The following is a 14,321-nucleotide window of genomic DNA, read 5'->3' on the forward strand; positions in this document are numbered from 1 at the left end:
CAATCTCCCCAATCCCCACTAAATATCGCGAATGGAATAAGATGAATTACATCAAGATGTAAGACTTGTCAACAATCGAAGAAGACAAGACGTCGATGAGGGCAAAAGAATGAAAAGAGTGACTCCGTGGCCTCATTGGTGTCACCAAGATCGAAGGCCTCGTCTTCGGGGTTATTATGAGGCTCAAACAATGAGTATTCAAGCGGGCACGGCCCAGCGGGCATCGCCGTTGAGACTGACTCCCAGTGCAACTTCTTCGCCTTCCTCATCTTCCGATCCATCAACAGAGAGAAGGTGAAATCTGTTAGGCAAGGAAGCGGGCTTCTTCGCAGCTGGAGCGTCCCTTTTAGGGTTAGCGGGTATCTTTGCCAGTGGTTCCGCGCATTCGTCGGGAAAGAAGGCGATCTTCATTCCTTTATAGGTCAGGCGAGACATCATGCAGGAGCGCGCAAATAGAGCATTGTGCACAGAGTTCGTTGATATGTAGGCGTTGCCATTTTTGAACTTGACCGAGATCACAATCAGGTTGTGGATGTGTTCCATATCTTTTCTGATGTGTCCTTCAGTAATATTCGGGTTGACGTTGTAGATGACCAGATTCCGCGAAGCTCCATTGTAGATCTTGGATCGAACAAACGGCGGAAGGTAGAACTGGCGGTCATTCCATAAGACCTCCACCTGATAGGGCAACGTGAGTGTCCGGCTATCTTTGATGGGGTGCAGTACTCACTCTTTTCTCAGCCACATACAACCCATATATCCTTGAATAGTCCAAGAATTCCTGAGCAGCGTATTCCTCCACGAACGAGACACTTGCTGTGTGATCCCTGGCCCAAACATAGATATGCAGGATGGCGCCGCCCTTTACAGCGTCCACAATATCGCGATGAGTAGCCTTGTCGGGGAGACCTCGGATCAACACGGTGCGTTGTTCGGCTTGGGGCGAGGACGATGCGCTCCCCGAAGACTCTCCGTAATCGTCCTTCTCACCTGTGTGAGAATCCGTCAGGGCACCCTCGTCATCGTCATCGTCACCGTCGTCGTCGAGATCCGTTGCGAAGCTTCCATGGTTCTGATGTGGTTTCGCAACAAACGTTTTTGAGTTACCATTTGACTGCGGGACGTGGTTTCTGGCAACGTCCCCTTTACCATTCTCATGGGTCTCTGATGGAGAGGGCGGCGCCCCGTAAAGGATTATCTGAGAATTTAGCCGGGGAAGGTATGCGCCTAGGCAAGCAAGTCCCTACATCAAGGGTTTCGCGAGATAGCCCTCCGCTCATGAGCGAATCCTTGAGCTTTGCTGTCGGCTGTTAATGACGCCCGGTGTTGGAAACTGATAACACGTACTGAAGTGGCGCGCGGTTTCAAGCTGTTGCTCGCGTTGGATAGCAGTCAGCTTGGGTGTAACACTGAAGTTATCGATCGGTGACTGACCAGACGTTGATATTCCGCATTGGAAATAGTCACGAAATCTGATTTCGAAGGCATATTCTGGCGAGACGGATGAGATAGAGGTATAAAGCTGAAGGTGATAGATATCACTCACTGCATTTGGCCTGTGAGGATTTAATAGATGTAAGCGATCGGTAACGATTTGATAGATCGAATCGTATCAGGCCATGGTCGAAGTGGCATAGAGAGCAGATAAGAGAGGTAAATGAGGTTCTCACCTTTGGGACAGAGACACCGGGGGTAGAACCCCGGAACCAAGAGATGATGACATTGCGGCTGATTCTGAGCCTTGTTAGCAAAGGATGTAAAGAAGGGTAGGAATAACGGTCTTACCCAAAGAAGTTGACGGAAGAGAGGAGAAGAGAGGAAGCGACCATGGACGAAAGACCACTCCCCACGTTTGCCGCTGCAACTGCGATCGTCGCCTTAACGCTGTTTTGCTTTTTCCTCTTCGACCACGGTCCTTCTGGCTCTTTTCCTCTGCAGCTCCTCCCTGCAGCTTAGCTCTCGCAATCTGGCTATCCACTCCTGCCTCCAGGATCCAATTCCCAACAGCATCTACATATTCGGTAGCTTGAGACTCTCGCCAGGGATTGCCCCCCGTCCCCACCGAGATCTACAGATCTGATAAGACCCCGCAATCCCAGATGGCACCGAACCGCTCACCAGACCCATCGGCTTGCAACGACTTGCAACTTCAGAACGGCATCCCTCCTGTCCTTCCTCAAGCGACTTTGATGATCCTAGCAATACTACGTGAAGAAGAGGACCTATCGCAACCAGTCAACGAGCAAACAATATGTGAGACCGCCGCTCCAATCGTTTGTCGCATCTGGACGATGGTGTGACCGCCAATGGAAATCACTGCATAACCGTTGTCGTGGCATCAGATGTCTGGAACTGGATGAGGCTGGCTTCCGGTACAGCCGTTACGCCTCTCTTCCATCAGAATCCGTGCTGGCGCGTCCCAGTGATTCGCCCGTGGTTCCCATCGATAAAGCGACTAACGGGGTAAGCTGTCGAGTGACAGTTGACTACGGGTTAGCGCCGACTCTTAGAGCATCGACGAATGAGTGTGCGTCCTCTTCTTATCTAACTAGGCTTGTCACCCTAACTGTACATGAACTGCCTTCGGACCCACGAGCCTATCTTAACTGGCATCGCCGACGACTCGTGACCGACTCCACATCTCGGCAGGGTTTGAGCGACTCGCGAGACTCCCGACTCGCGAGCGGGAGCTTCATCGGAAGGACGCGCTGGGTCATATTTTGATAGCTCGCGCGACATCTTGGATCCGAGCACGCCATCCTACCTTGGCTGTCGTCGTCTGAGAACCGAGTCCACTGCGGCCCTCAAGCGCCTGGCTCCGAGGATGACATGCTGGTTAATTTTGTTAAGTTGATCTATGCAGCGCCCCGGGCTGCGATCGACCGAACTATCAGTACCAGCCCGTACCTATATTTGTATTGACAAATTACTCAGACGTGTCATCCAGGATTTATATCAACTGGATTTGTGTCTTGACCTTGTCCTCCCCCAGTCTCATCTTGTACCTCCACCGGTAGCTGGGGCTGCTGCCTCCGCGCTTGGGTGCTTTCTACTCTTGCCGGCCGCCTCGACCTTACTACTTGGACGATATTGGCAGCCATCTGTGTCGCGAATATGGCTAGAAAAAGACCCAGCACTAGGGTTTGGGATAGATACGTATCCGAGCCATCTGTCGCAATTAAACCCGGGCCGTTGAAATGAGAAACTGCCCCGGCCGGCCCAAACGTTATTGAGACGGACATGGGGAATGGCCCAAATGATGTGACGACGTGAGACCCCGAAGTATCCGTCCCAGGCCCCACGACCCAAGAGATGATGGTGAAGACGAGGAGAGGGACGGCTAGTCATAAGACAGCAGCTATCGGTGGACGGCCCCGGGAAAACCTAGAATGAGAACGAGGTCAATATCATTGACGCCAGTCTGATCACTCCCTTCCGGCTTCGAATTCGTGCAGGTTACATACCACTGTCGAGACTCCAGTGTCTTGACCCATCCTGCGGTAATCTTTAGCCTTTGTCTGACTGTCGTCGTGGCTAACAAGGTGTATTTCTCCTCCTCCCACTTCGGCAGGACAGTCGCGAACCACCAAGGAAACAGAGCAGGGTCGGTCGGCAATGCTCCATAAGCCAGCAGGACACGAGGGTGTAACCATGGCGCACCTTGCCTGCGCTCTTTGAGCACGAAGTCTAGCACTAACTGGTAGAGCTGCTGTGTTGACATGGATTCTATCGGCACGTCCCTAGTGCGACTTGCGGATTCGATAGCAGCCGTCTCTCTCGATTCCTGGGTTTCCTCTTCGGATATCGAGACATCGTCAACGCGTTGAATCTTTCCCACGTGATAGCCATCGACCAGGTCCCAGCTGACGACCTTGAAGCGTGATGTTCCAGTGGCAATAAGTAGGCTTCTTCCGTCAGGGAGCAGTTCATGGCGGTTGATGGACAATATAGTTCCGTATTGCATAAAGGGTGCCCTCCCTAGTCCCTGTTGAAGTCGACCTCGTCGGTTGGGCATGACCATGCCAAACTTTCGGCTTCTGCTCTCCATGACCCTTTGAATCATGAGGCGGTACCGAGGCTCAAAAATATGCAGTCCAATGGGCATGGTTGGAAATGCAAGTGAGACTACAGCAAGCGGAAGCTTTGCATCTCCGACCGCATCAATATCAGAGGCAAGGTCTGCTCGTCGCGAAGTTACTTCTTCCGGTAGAAGGGTCTGGACGATGTCCGATAGCCTCTTGTTGACTTGCTCTGATCGAACCGATAAAGACATGTTCAGTTTTCGACGACATATGGGGCATAAGTTGCTATGAGAAAGAGCCATAGATACGCAGCTGCGACAGAAAGTATGACCGCAGGGCGTCGTCAATGGGTCGATGATCAGTGCATAGCAGACTTGACAGTCTAGCTCATTGCGCACCGCCGCTCGAAGTTTGTCAAGTGTTCGGGAAAATCTCGTGTAGCAGGTAATTCTGTCAGGTTGATGATAGCAGATGCCATGCGCATCATAACTCAATCGACCGCCTTTGACCAAGACAAAGACGCCCTTCAGGGGATCCGGACCGATTTCCGCGCTCTGCGCCAGCGCCAGCTCCCCTTCGCCTGACAGAGTCTTACTCCATGTGATTGTTTGCCCAACATCTCCTTCGCTCGTCGTATTCGAGTCAGTCCCTAAAATCTCATCGAACACCTCGACAAGCCTCGTCAAAAGGACATCGGTCCCACAGTCCCCAAGGCAATGATCGGCACCGCATTCCCCTCCAACCCGGTAGCATGTGAAGCCCTGTTTTCGTTCCTCGATCGCAGGGTACGAAACACCCGTCCTCTGCTGTATCGGCGGTAAGCACGCGCGACATATTGAATCTCCGCACGGAAGTCGTAGGGGCATCCGGAATGGAAGCGAGCAGCGAGAGCATTGAACCAAGCGAGCAACGGTATCCGGGGTCACATTGATTACTTCGTCTATCGGCGATTCTGAGAATGTGGATGACGGTGTCGTACAGCGGGAGGAGGGGGACTGTGAGCCAGGGTTGTCTCCGTGCGACGGAGATTGCGGAGAATTATCCTCCATGGAAGGCAGTGGTATTGGTTGTATGTATGGACAAATTAATATATAGACAGGTTATGTGCAAAGTGACGTTATATGCATATTCAGGCACAAGTCGTTACTTCATGCTGCTGAAGTAAGGAGATGGTGTCAACAGCTGAGCTACCTTGGCCTGGGCTATAAATACTCCGGGAACGGCTACCTGGGCCGCGGGGGTGAGGAATTATGTAAGCACACGGCAGAATCATCGCCAGTCATAGTAGTAGATTTATAAAGCTCAAGACGCGAGGCGTAGGCTCAGCCATTAGTTGAGATGCGAGTACAAACCGATAGTACGGCTAAACGAAGAAAGCCTACACGAGGACAATGCCTACAACAGAAGACAGAAAACACATCCAGCGAACTGAACTTTTATATCATATTTCGGACATGATAAATTGAAGACCAGGCAGGATTGCCGTTCTTCGCGTTTATTCCATCCACATTCAGCAGGTGAGAAGCCTAGCTAGCAAATTCATGCCCCCAGACCGACCACAAGACATAACATACCCTGACAGTCGAAGAAAAGAGGCAAGCAAATGCGCGCTGTAGACTCGCACATACCTACAGACGACGACCACGGCGACCACCCTTGCGACGAGTAGAGTCGGAAGGAGTAGGGGTGACGTCCTCAATGCGGCCAATGCGCATGCCGGAACGGGCAAGGGCACGGAGGGCAGACTGGGCACCGGGACCGGGGGTCTTGGTGCCGTTACCTATAGCGAGGGCGATCAGTATTTATTCCTGTTCTTCTGGTCGAGGTTGAGTATGTGAAGTACGTACCACCGGTAGCACGGATCTTGATGTGGAGGGCGTTGATACCGAGCTCCTTGCAGCGGGCGGCGACGTCCTGGGCAGCCAACATGGCAGCGTAGGGGGAGGACTCGTCACGGTCAGCCTTGACCTTCATACCACCGGTGACACGGCAGATGGTTTCGCGACCGCTATCAGACCGTTAGTTATCCTGTTCGCAAATCTTTTCGGCGTCCGTTTTCAGGTCGCGGGTATCAAAAAGACGTACGAGAGATCGGTAACGTGGACGAAGGTGTCGTTGAAAGAGGCGAAGATACGGGCAACGCCGAAGACGAGCTTGCCTGCCAAAACATGTCTATTAGAACTCTGAAGAAAACATGGGTTGCGATTGCAAATAACGGGCGCATACCATCACCGGCGAGGGGGCCGAGAGTGACGTTCTCCTTAGCGGGGGCCTTGGTCTTGGGAGCCATTTTGTCGACTTGCTGATGTGGGATGGAATATGGAGAGAAAGGAAGAAGTCGTTGTCGTGCCGCTCTGGAGATACAAGAAAATCTCTGGTGGAGTTCCGTGTGCCCTACAAGCGATAGGCAGTCTATGATTGGCTGGTGACCAGGTCAAGCGAGAGGCTTTTCAAGCCTGAGGCAGCCGGGACATCGGCGTAGCTGTCGGGCCGGCGGGCGGTCAACGGGCAGTCTCTTACTACTATTTAAAATTTCTTTTGTTGACTCGAAAGTTGCTTTGTCGTGACACTTCATTGTCAACGAAGCAGCAGGCTCTGCGCACACCTTGTCTGAAATTCTAGCTCGAAAACTCTCAGGACAGTTTCTGTCGAAGCACATCATTTTGCAATATGGGGTTCACGAAGGAAACCGCCTCCATTGGCATCATTGGGATGGGAGACATGGGCAAGATGTACGCCCAGCGGTTGAGCGCCGCAGGTTGGAGGTAATGATCTCTCTGGTTTGTCTCTGCGAGGCGGTTTCATCAATCTTTCGGTAAGCCTTCTCCCGTCTGTTCCCTCGCTTTCTTTATATGATGACCCGAGTGCATTTGGCTCGAGCATGGTCTGTCAGTATAGCCATTTCGCACCATTCTGGTGTTTGGTGAGCTGGCAGGCCGTCGATGATGTAAAAACCTCGCTACCTTACTATCTTTGTCTGAACTCTTCATTGCCTTACCGTTACATGATTCCTCGTTGCTCGGTCTGGGTCTCGTGCTAACTTTCTATCTTAGGACGACCGCATAACGTGCTCTACTGTACTTGGTAACTAACATCCGTACTAACTCTTAAGGATAAATGCATGTGACAAGCCCGATAGTTTTAATAAATTGAAGCAAGAATTTGAAGCTCAAGTACGTCTTCGACTCGCAGCTCACGCTGTCTGTCCCTAAACTCATTGTATGTCTAGAGTGGCGTAACAATATATCCGAATGGACATCTTGTGTCAAGGATTAGCGATTTCATACTTTACAGCGTAGAGGCCGGTGTCATCGACAGGGTAGTTGCAGAGTATGGGCCTTGTATGTCCTACCTATGCTATAACCAGTCAGGCCTACAGCTAACCGCCGCAAAAAAGCAACGAAGGTCGGCGCCATCGTTGGTGGTCAAACATCGTGCAAAGCCCCCGAGCTGGCAGCCTTCGATAAGCATCTTCCCCAGGATGTAGAGATCATCTCATGCCACTCTCTGCATGGCCCCAACGTGAATCCAAAAGGCCAGCCATTGGTGTGTATATCGGATGATCTTTCTCAGAGTTAGCCAGGGTAACCCAGTTCCAGGTCCTCATCCAGCACCGCGCAAAAGACTCGAGTCTCCGATTCGTCGAGGATGTCCTGTCGTCCTTCAACTCGAAGTATGTCTACCTTAGTGGCGAGATGCACGACCGTATCACAGCAGATACCCAGGCCGTCACACACGCGGCCTTCCTAAGCATGGGAACAGCATGGCAAGCAAACCAACAATTTCCGTGGGAAATCTCGCGTTGGGTTGGCGGGATCGAGAACGTCAAGATCAACATCACCCTGCGCATCTACTCAAACAAATGGCACGTCTACGCCGGCCTGGCGATCCTCAATCCAGCCGCTAAGAAGCAAATACGCCAGTACGCGGAGTCCGTGACGGAGCTCTACAAGCTCATGATCGAGGGCAAGCGGGATGAACTCAAGCGCCGGGTTAGGGCGGCGGGTGCGGCGGTGTTTAGGGAGGGCACGGAGAAACAGGACCTGCTGCTCAGCGACGAGGTCCTTGATCGGTTTTCGCTGTCAAATGGTACTCGTGAGACGTCTCCGCCGCCGCCGAATAACCACCTCAGTTTGCTGGCCATCGTGGACTGCTGGTCGAAATTGGGCATTGTGCCTTACGACCATATGATCTGCTCGACACCGGTTAGTTGTCCTTATTGTCTTCTAACCCAACGATACACAGGACATTCTGGCTGACTTGGACAGCTCTTCCGGTTGTGGCTCGGGGTCACAGAATACCTATTTCGCAACCCAGACCTGCTCGACGAGGCGCTGGACACAGCAATCGATGACAAGATGTTCCGGTCTGACGACCTCGAATTTACATTTGCGGCTCGCGTAAGTCTTGCTCGATCTTCTTGCGCTTGTCGAGACATCTAGTATATGCTAACTGGTCAACTTTTTACAGGCTTGGTCTGACTGTGTTTCATTTGGTGACTTCGAATCCTACCGTGACCGATTTGAGAGAATCCAGAAGTACTTTGCTCCGCGGTTCCCGGATGCCGTCAAACTTGGTAATGAGATGATGAAGACGATTCTGGAGAAGACTAGCAATGAGAATCCATAATGGCAGAGTACGCACACATGTAGCATAGTTGAATGCCAGTATGAACCCTAGATAATTGCAGTTCATACACGATTGCTCTGCATTAAGCTCGACATATAGGAGGAAATCAGGTTTGGAGAGCCCTCGCAGCAGACACCCGGACTGTAGGGTAATATGGATAAGTTTCCAGATTAGATATTCTCTGTCAACTACGGATTGTACATTACAGTAGTACTCAAATAGTAAACATGTTGATCGCGCTGTGGACATGTGAGGGTTGAGGTGACCTGGGCTATTCTGAACGCTCACATGAGCCTTTATTACGTAATCTTTAAGTCTTGGTGGTTACATAACCTATAAATATTAAAAATTTTTTACCGCGTATTTAACCTTTTTTATTTTTTTTATAATATTTTAGTATTATTAAAGCTTTACTAATATTATAAATAATAAGTTAGCTTAATAAAGTTATAAGTATTAATTACTTTTTAAGCCTTTAAAAACTAGTTAAGTTACTTTTTAATATATTTTAACTACTTATTTACTACTTTAAAAGTAGTACTAATAGTACCTTAAACACGGCTTAAAAAAAAAATATAATACCTGCCTTATAAAACTATAAGTTACTTTTTTTTTTTAAGTGCTTTTTAAATATTTATAAAGGGCTTGGTATTTACCCTTTTTTTTTATTTTATTAAAAAATAAATTTTTTAAGTTTACTTTTACCTTTTACTTACCTTACTATAAATTACTTAACAAGCACTTTTAAATTACTTGTTAACTACTTAATTTTTTACTTATTAAAAAATTAATTTTTTAAGTTTATTCCTATTTTTTATTTACTTTATTATAAATTACTTAATAAGCGCTTTTAAACTACTTACTAATTACTTAATTTTTTATTTATTAAAAAATTAATTTTTTAAGTTTATTTTTATTTTTTACTTATTTTATTATAAATTACTTAACAAGTGCTTTTAAATTACTTACTAACTACTTAAGTTTAAAGCTATAAACTTTATAATTTTTTAATTTTTATATTTTTTTATTTAATTATTTATTAATTACTTACTAACTACTTGGTTAATTACAGGGAGAAAATAGCTATATTATTATTTACTTTAAAAAAAAGTTTTACCATGTAAAGGATTATATGTTTATTATTATAAATACTTAGTAATTACTTATTAATTACTTACTAACTACTTATTTTTATAATTTTTTAAAAAAAAACATAACCTTAAATTGCATGTTTGTAATTATAGTTTAAATATTAAAAAGTTAAAAGGTAGTAATATAATTACTAAAAATATTACCTAGGTAGTTAATAAGTGCTTATTAATTATTTATTAATTACTTAGTTACTGCTAATTCCCCTAATATTTTTTAAGTTTTTTTTTAATAATATTTTTTTTTTTTCTTTTACTAATATTACTACAAGTAGTTTATAAGTAGTTACCTAGTAATTAGCTTTTTTTATTATTAATAAAAAACTTTTAAAGCCCCCCCTTCCTTGCAACGCGAAGGGTACTATAAGTATTTATTAATTACTTATTAATTACTTGCTAACTACTTAAAAACTTATATTATAAATATAAAAAAAAAGTTAAAAAAATAGGCTATAAGGTACTATATATTACCTATAATAATTTTAAGGCATGCTATTAAAACCTAAAAAAACCCTGTAAAAATTTTACCTTTTTTAATTATAAAAATTTAATTTCTTGTATAAGTGCTTTTTAATTATTTATTAATTACTTACTTTTTAATTTTAAGTATTAGCCCGCCGCAATACCCTTACTAAAAAAAAAAAGAAAAAGGTAAGTACCCTTTTAACTACTTGCTAATTACTTATTAATTACTTATAAAAAACCCTTTTTTCCCGCTTTTTTACTTGTATAAAAGCATGTATTTAAATAATTAATAATAAAAAAAGTAGGTAAGTGCTAGCTAACTATTTTTTAAGCACTTATTAATTATTAATTATTTATAACCTATTATTAAAACTAGCTTTAAAAAAAAGTTAAATAAAAAGTAAAAAAAAATAAACCTAAAAATAAGTACTTACTAATTACTTACTAATTACTTATTAACTTATTTTATAATAAAACCCCTTTTTTAAAAAAATAAACCGCGAGCTAACTAATCTTAAAATAGGTATTTATTAATTATTTATTAATTACTTATTAATTATAATAAAACGCGTATAATAATAATAATAAGAAATTTTTTAATATAGCTAGTAATAATTAAATTTTAATTATTAGTTAATTACTTAGTAACTGCTTGGCAAGCGCTAGGTTTTTTTATTTAGGCTTTTTATTTTTTTTATTATATTATAATATTAAACTAAATTACTTACTAAGTGCTTTTTAAGTGCTTAGTAACCACTAGTTATTTTTATTTTGCCTTTATTTTTTAAAAACTTTTTTTTATTACTTAATATACTAGCTAACTAGGCGCGGAGCAGTTTTAAACTAGCTTTAAAATATAATATATTAATTTTTTTAAAAACTACTTTACAAGTGCTTGCTAACTACTAGGTTATAAAATTAATATTAAACTTAATAATATATATAAGTAAATATTAAATAAGGGGGTTAGGCTAAGCACTTACTAGCTACTTGCTAATTATTTACTTACTTTTTTTTAATATAAAATATTATTTATATATTTTATATATATATATTAGTTTATAAAAAGTAAATTAAATAATTTATATATTTATTATTAAATAACCTATATTTTTAAAATTCTTATAGTCCTTTATAAGGCTAACTATAATATATTATCTACTTAAGTTAATATATATATTAAAAGTAGGCTGCCCCTAGTATAACTAAAAATTTATAAGTACTTTACTAGTGGCTACTAAGTAGTTATTAAATAATAAATATATTTATTTTTTTTAAATTTATTTATATTTTAGGATAAGCTTAAGCTTTACCCTTTTATTAACTAATTACTTTACTTATATATTTTTATCCTGCGCCTTAATTTATACCTTTAGTTATTATAGCTTAAGCTCCTGCCTTTTAATAATAAAATTTTAAAAGGGTTATATAATTAAAATAACATGTTACAAGGGCCTAGCACTTGGTAAGCACTTAGTAAGTAATAAAAAATAAGGTATTATACTTATTATTTTATATACTAGGTGCTAAAAAAGGTGGTACTAATATAATTAATTTTACCTTTTTTTAAAAGCCTTGCCTAACTTTAAGGTAGCCTTTTTAAATACCCCCTATATTAATAAAGTATTTAAGGCCTTAGCAAGCTAGTATTAATACTTTTATATTTTTTTTAATTAATTAGCAAGTGCTTAATAAATAGTTGCCCCTTAACCTTACTTATTTATTAATTTTTTATATTTTTTAAATAATTATTCTTTATTTTTAAAGTATTATACCCATGGTAAAGGCCATACTTTGTAAAATTTTTATACTAAATAATATTATTTTTATTAAGTTTTATAAAGCTATAAATTTAATTTTATATAATTAATAAGCGCTTAATAACTACTAGGCAAGTACTTACTTTTTTAGGGCTTATATTAATATAAGCTACTTGCCTAAAGTATAAAACTTTTAATAAAATTACTTAACTATATTAGTATAAGTACGTAGTAAGTTAAAGTACTTTAGCTTAATTTTTAAGTAGGCCTTATTTAGGCTTGCTTTAATAACCTAGTTTTTTTTTATATAGCCTAGTTATAAACTATTTTACTTTTATATTTTATAAAAAAATTAGTAAGTACTAAATAAGTAATTAATAAGCACTTGGCAAGTGCTTAATAACTTATTAATTAAGTAATTAATTAAATTATTATAATTTTTTTTAAACTTATACCTTAGCAAGCTTATTATTTAATTTTATAAGTTACTTTTATAAGCCTAAGTACTAATAGCCTTAAGAATATTATACTAAAAATATATATAATAAAAAATAAGAATTTACTTAAGTTACTATATAATATTATACTTTTTTAAATTAATATTATAAAAATACTAGCTAAAACCTAAGTAATTAATAAATACTTAAAAAATACTTTGCAAGTGCTAACTTATATATTATTTATTATTTATATTTATAACTAGACCATAAATTCCGGAGCTATAAAGGTGGTTAAATAAAACTAGCTTTTTTATTATTTTTTAAATTAAAATAAAAGCTTGTTTAAATAATAAATAATACCCCTTGGTTATTTTTAGGCTAGTAAAAACATGTAAAAAAATAATAATTATAAGTAAAGTAAGTAGTTAGCAAGCGTTTATTAAGCACTTATTAAGTAATTAAAACTTACTTTTATACTAGTTTATAAAAAATATAATAAATAAAACCTTATTTATTTTTTTACCCTGGATTTGCTTATAAAATATATTAATCTTAAATAAGTATAGCTTAAAAAGCAAGTATATACTATTTAAGTATTTATAAAAAATTATAATATCCTAAGTATTATAAAAATATTTTTAAATATATTTTTAGGTAGTTAACAAGCGCTTGCTAAGCAGCTACTAAGTACTTATATTAACTTTTTTATTAACTTTATATAAGTAAATTAAGCTATTAATATCCTGCCCCTGGGGATAAAATAATAAGCACTACTTTTAAAAAATTATAGTAACTTTATTTTTATTACTAAAACTTAAATAAAGTTTAGCAAGTATAAAAACCCTATTTTTTAGTAATAAGCCTTAAGTTAAGGGTTACAAAGGAATTAGCCTAGGTAGGGATAAGTACTTAATAAGTAATTAATAAATATTAGGCAAGTACTTACTAGTTATTTATACTAAATTATTTATTTATTTTACTAGTTAATCTAGGTTTTTTATAATCTTTTTTAGGGTTTTTACTAGGGCAGGTGGAAAATGTTTATATATATTATATAAGTTAAAAACTATATATAAATATTGCTTAAAATTTATAGGTATAAAGGTAAAAAAGTAAACTTTATATAATAAAATTTCTATTTTATTAAAGCCTTAAAAATAATTTTTACCTACTAGTAGTTAATAACTGCTTGCTAAGCAGTAACTAAGTATTATATAAGTATTTATTATAAAAATTTTTTTAGGATTATAAAGGCTTAATAACCCCACACTTTTTTTATAAAGGCTCCCTATTTTTATTAAAAAAGTATTTTAAAAGCTTTAAATTAAAAAATATTATAGTAATATTTTATTAAAAGTGCTTTATTTAAAAAGCCCCTATATTATTAATATAGGTAATATAAGGGGTAAAGCTACTATTTATATTTTAACTTATTAGTAAGTAATTACCAAGTAGCTAGTAAGTACTTACTATTTATTACCTTTAATAAAATACTAGCTTGTAGCTTAAAAAAGGCTTAAAACATGTATTTTATTTATTAAAAAGTTAAACTTTTATATAATAATAGCTAGTTATTATTAGTAAGTAATAAGTAAGTAGTTACTAAGTAATTACTAAGTGCCTAGTAAGTAATAACTTACCTTTTAATATTTTACTTATTTAGGTTTTTTTTTATACTAGGTATAAACTACTTATACTATATAATTTACTTTTATATTTTATTAATAATATAAGTATAATAATAATACCTTAGCCTAGGGTTTAAATACTTATAAGTATTTATTTTAAAGTATAAATAATTAATTTTATAACAGCAAGTATTAAAAAAAAAATAAAAAATTATTTAACTAGGCTTGC

At 39.4% G+C, this 14,321-nt stretch overlaps 4 protein-coding genes across 4 annotated transcripts; 1 reads left to right on the forward strand and 3 right to left on the reverse strand.

Annotated features, from left to right (window-relative positions):
• Nucleotides 1–198: 198 nt before the first annotated feature.
• On the reverse strand, nucleotides 199–1,829 carry DSM5745_02493 (RNA-binding protein; the record flags this gene model as incomplete). The annotated part of the gene is made up of 7 exons (XM_026744509.1): nucleotides 199–678; nucleotides 731–1,198; nucleotides 1,248–1,300; nucleotides 1,348–1,491; nucleotides 1,547–1,556; nucleotides 1,671–1,734; nucleotides 1,786–1,829. 7 exons carry the CDS (start codon nucleotides 1,827–1,829, stop codon nucleotides 199–201), a joined length of 1,263 nt encoding a protein of 420 aa, XP_026607672.1.
• A 1,529-nt stretch (nucleotides 1,830–3,358) lies between these two features.
• Nucleotides 3,359–5,071, reverse strand: DSM5745_02494 (putative ATP-dependent protease (CrgA); the record flags this gene model as incomplete). Its single annotated transcript, XM_026744510.1, has 1 exon — nucleotides 3,359–5,071. The coding sequence occupies one exon, from the start codon at nucleotides 5,069–5,071 to the stop codon at nucleotides 3,359–3,361; it is 1,713 nt and encodes a 570-aa protein (XP_026607673.1).
• Nucleotides 5,072–5,650: 579 nt separating this feature from the next.
• On the reverse strand, nucleotides 5,651–6,312 carry DSM5745_02495 (40S ribosomal protein uS11; the record flags this gene model as incomplete). The annotated part of the gene is made up of 4 exons (XM_026744511.1): nucleotides 5,651–5,802; nucleotides 5,870–6,030; nucleotides 6,108–6,180; nucleotides 6,249–6,312. 4 exons carry the CDS (start codon nucleotides 6,310–6,312, stop codon nucleotides 5,651–5,653), a joined length of 450 nt encoding a protein of 149 aa, XP_026607674.1.
• Nucleotides 6,313–6,692: 380 nt separating this feature from the next.
• Nucleotides 6,693–8,651, forward strand: DSM5745_02496 (prephenate dehydrogenase (NADP(+)); the record flags this gene model as incomplete). The annotated part of the gene is made up of 7 exons (XM_026744512.1): nucleotides 6,693–6,787; nucleotides 7,135–7,195; nucleotides 7,252–7,363; nucleotides 7,420–7,568; nucleotides 7,622–8,227; nucleotides 8,291–8,422; nucleotides 8,493–8,651. The coding sequence occupies 7 exons, from the start codon at nucleotides 6,693–6,695 to the stop codon at nucleotides 8,649–8,651; spliced, it is 1,314 nt and encodes a 437-aa protein (XP_026607675.1).
• Between the last annotated feature and the right edge of the window lie 5,670 nt (nucleotides 8,652–14,321).

The sequence above is a fragment of the Aspergillus mulundensis genome, assembly GCF_003369625.1.
Source record: "Aspergillus mulundensis strain DSM 5745 chromosome Unknown scaffold_1, whole genome shotgun sequence".
In the NCBI taxonomy this organism is placed as follows: Eukaryota; Fungi; Ascomycota; class Eurotiomycetes; order Eurotiales; family Aspergillaceae; genus Aspergillus; species Aspergillus mulundensis.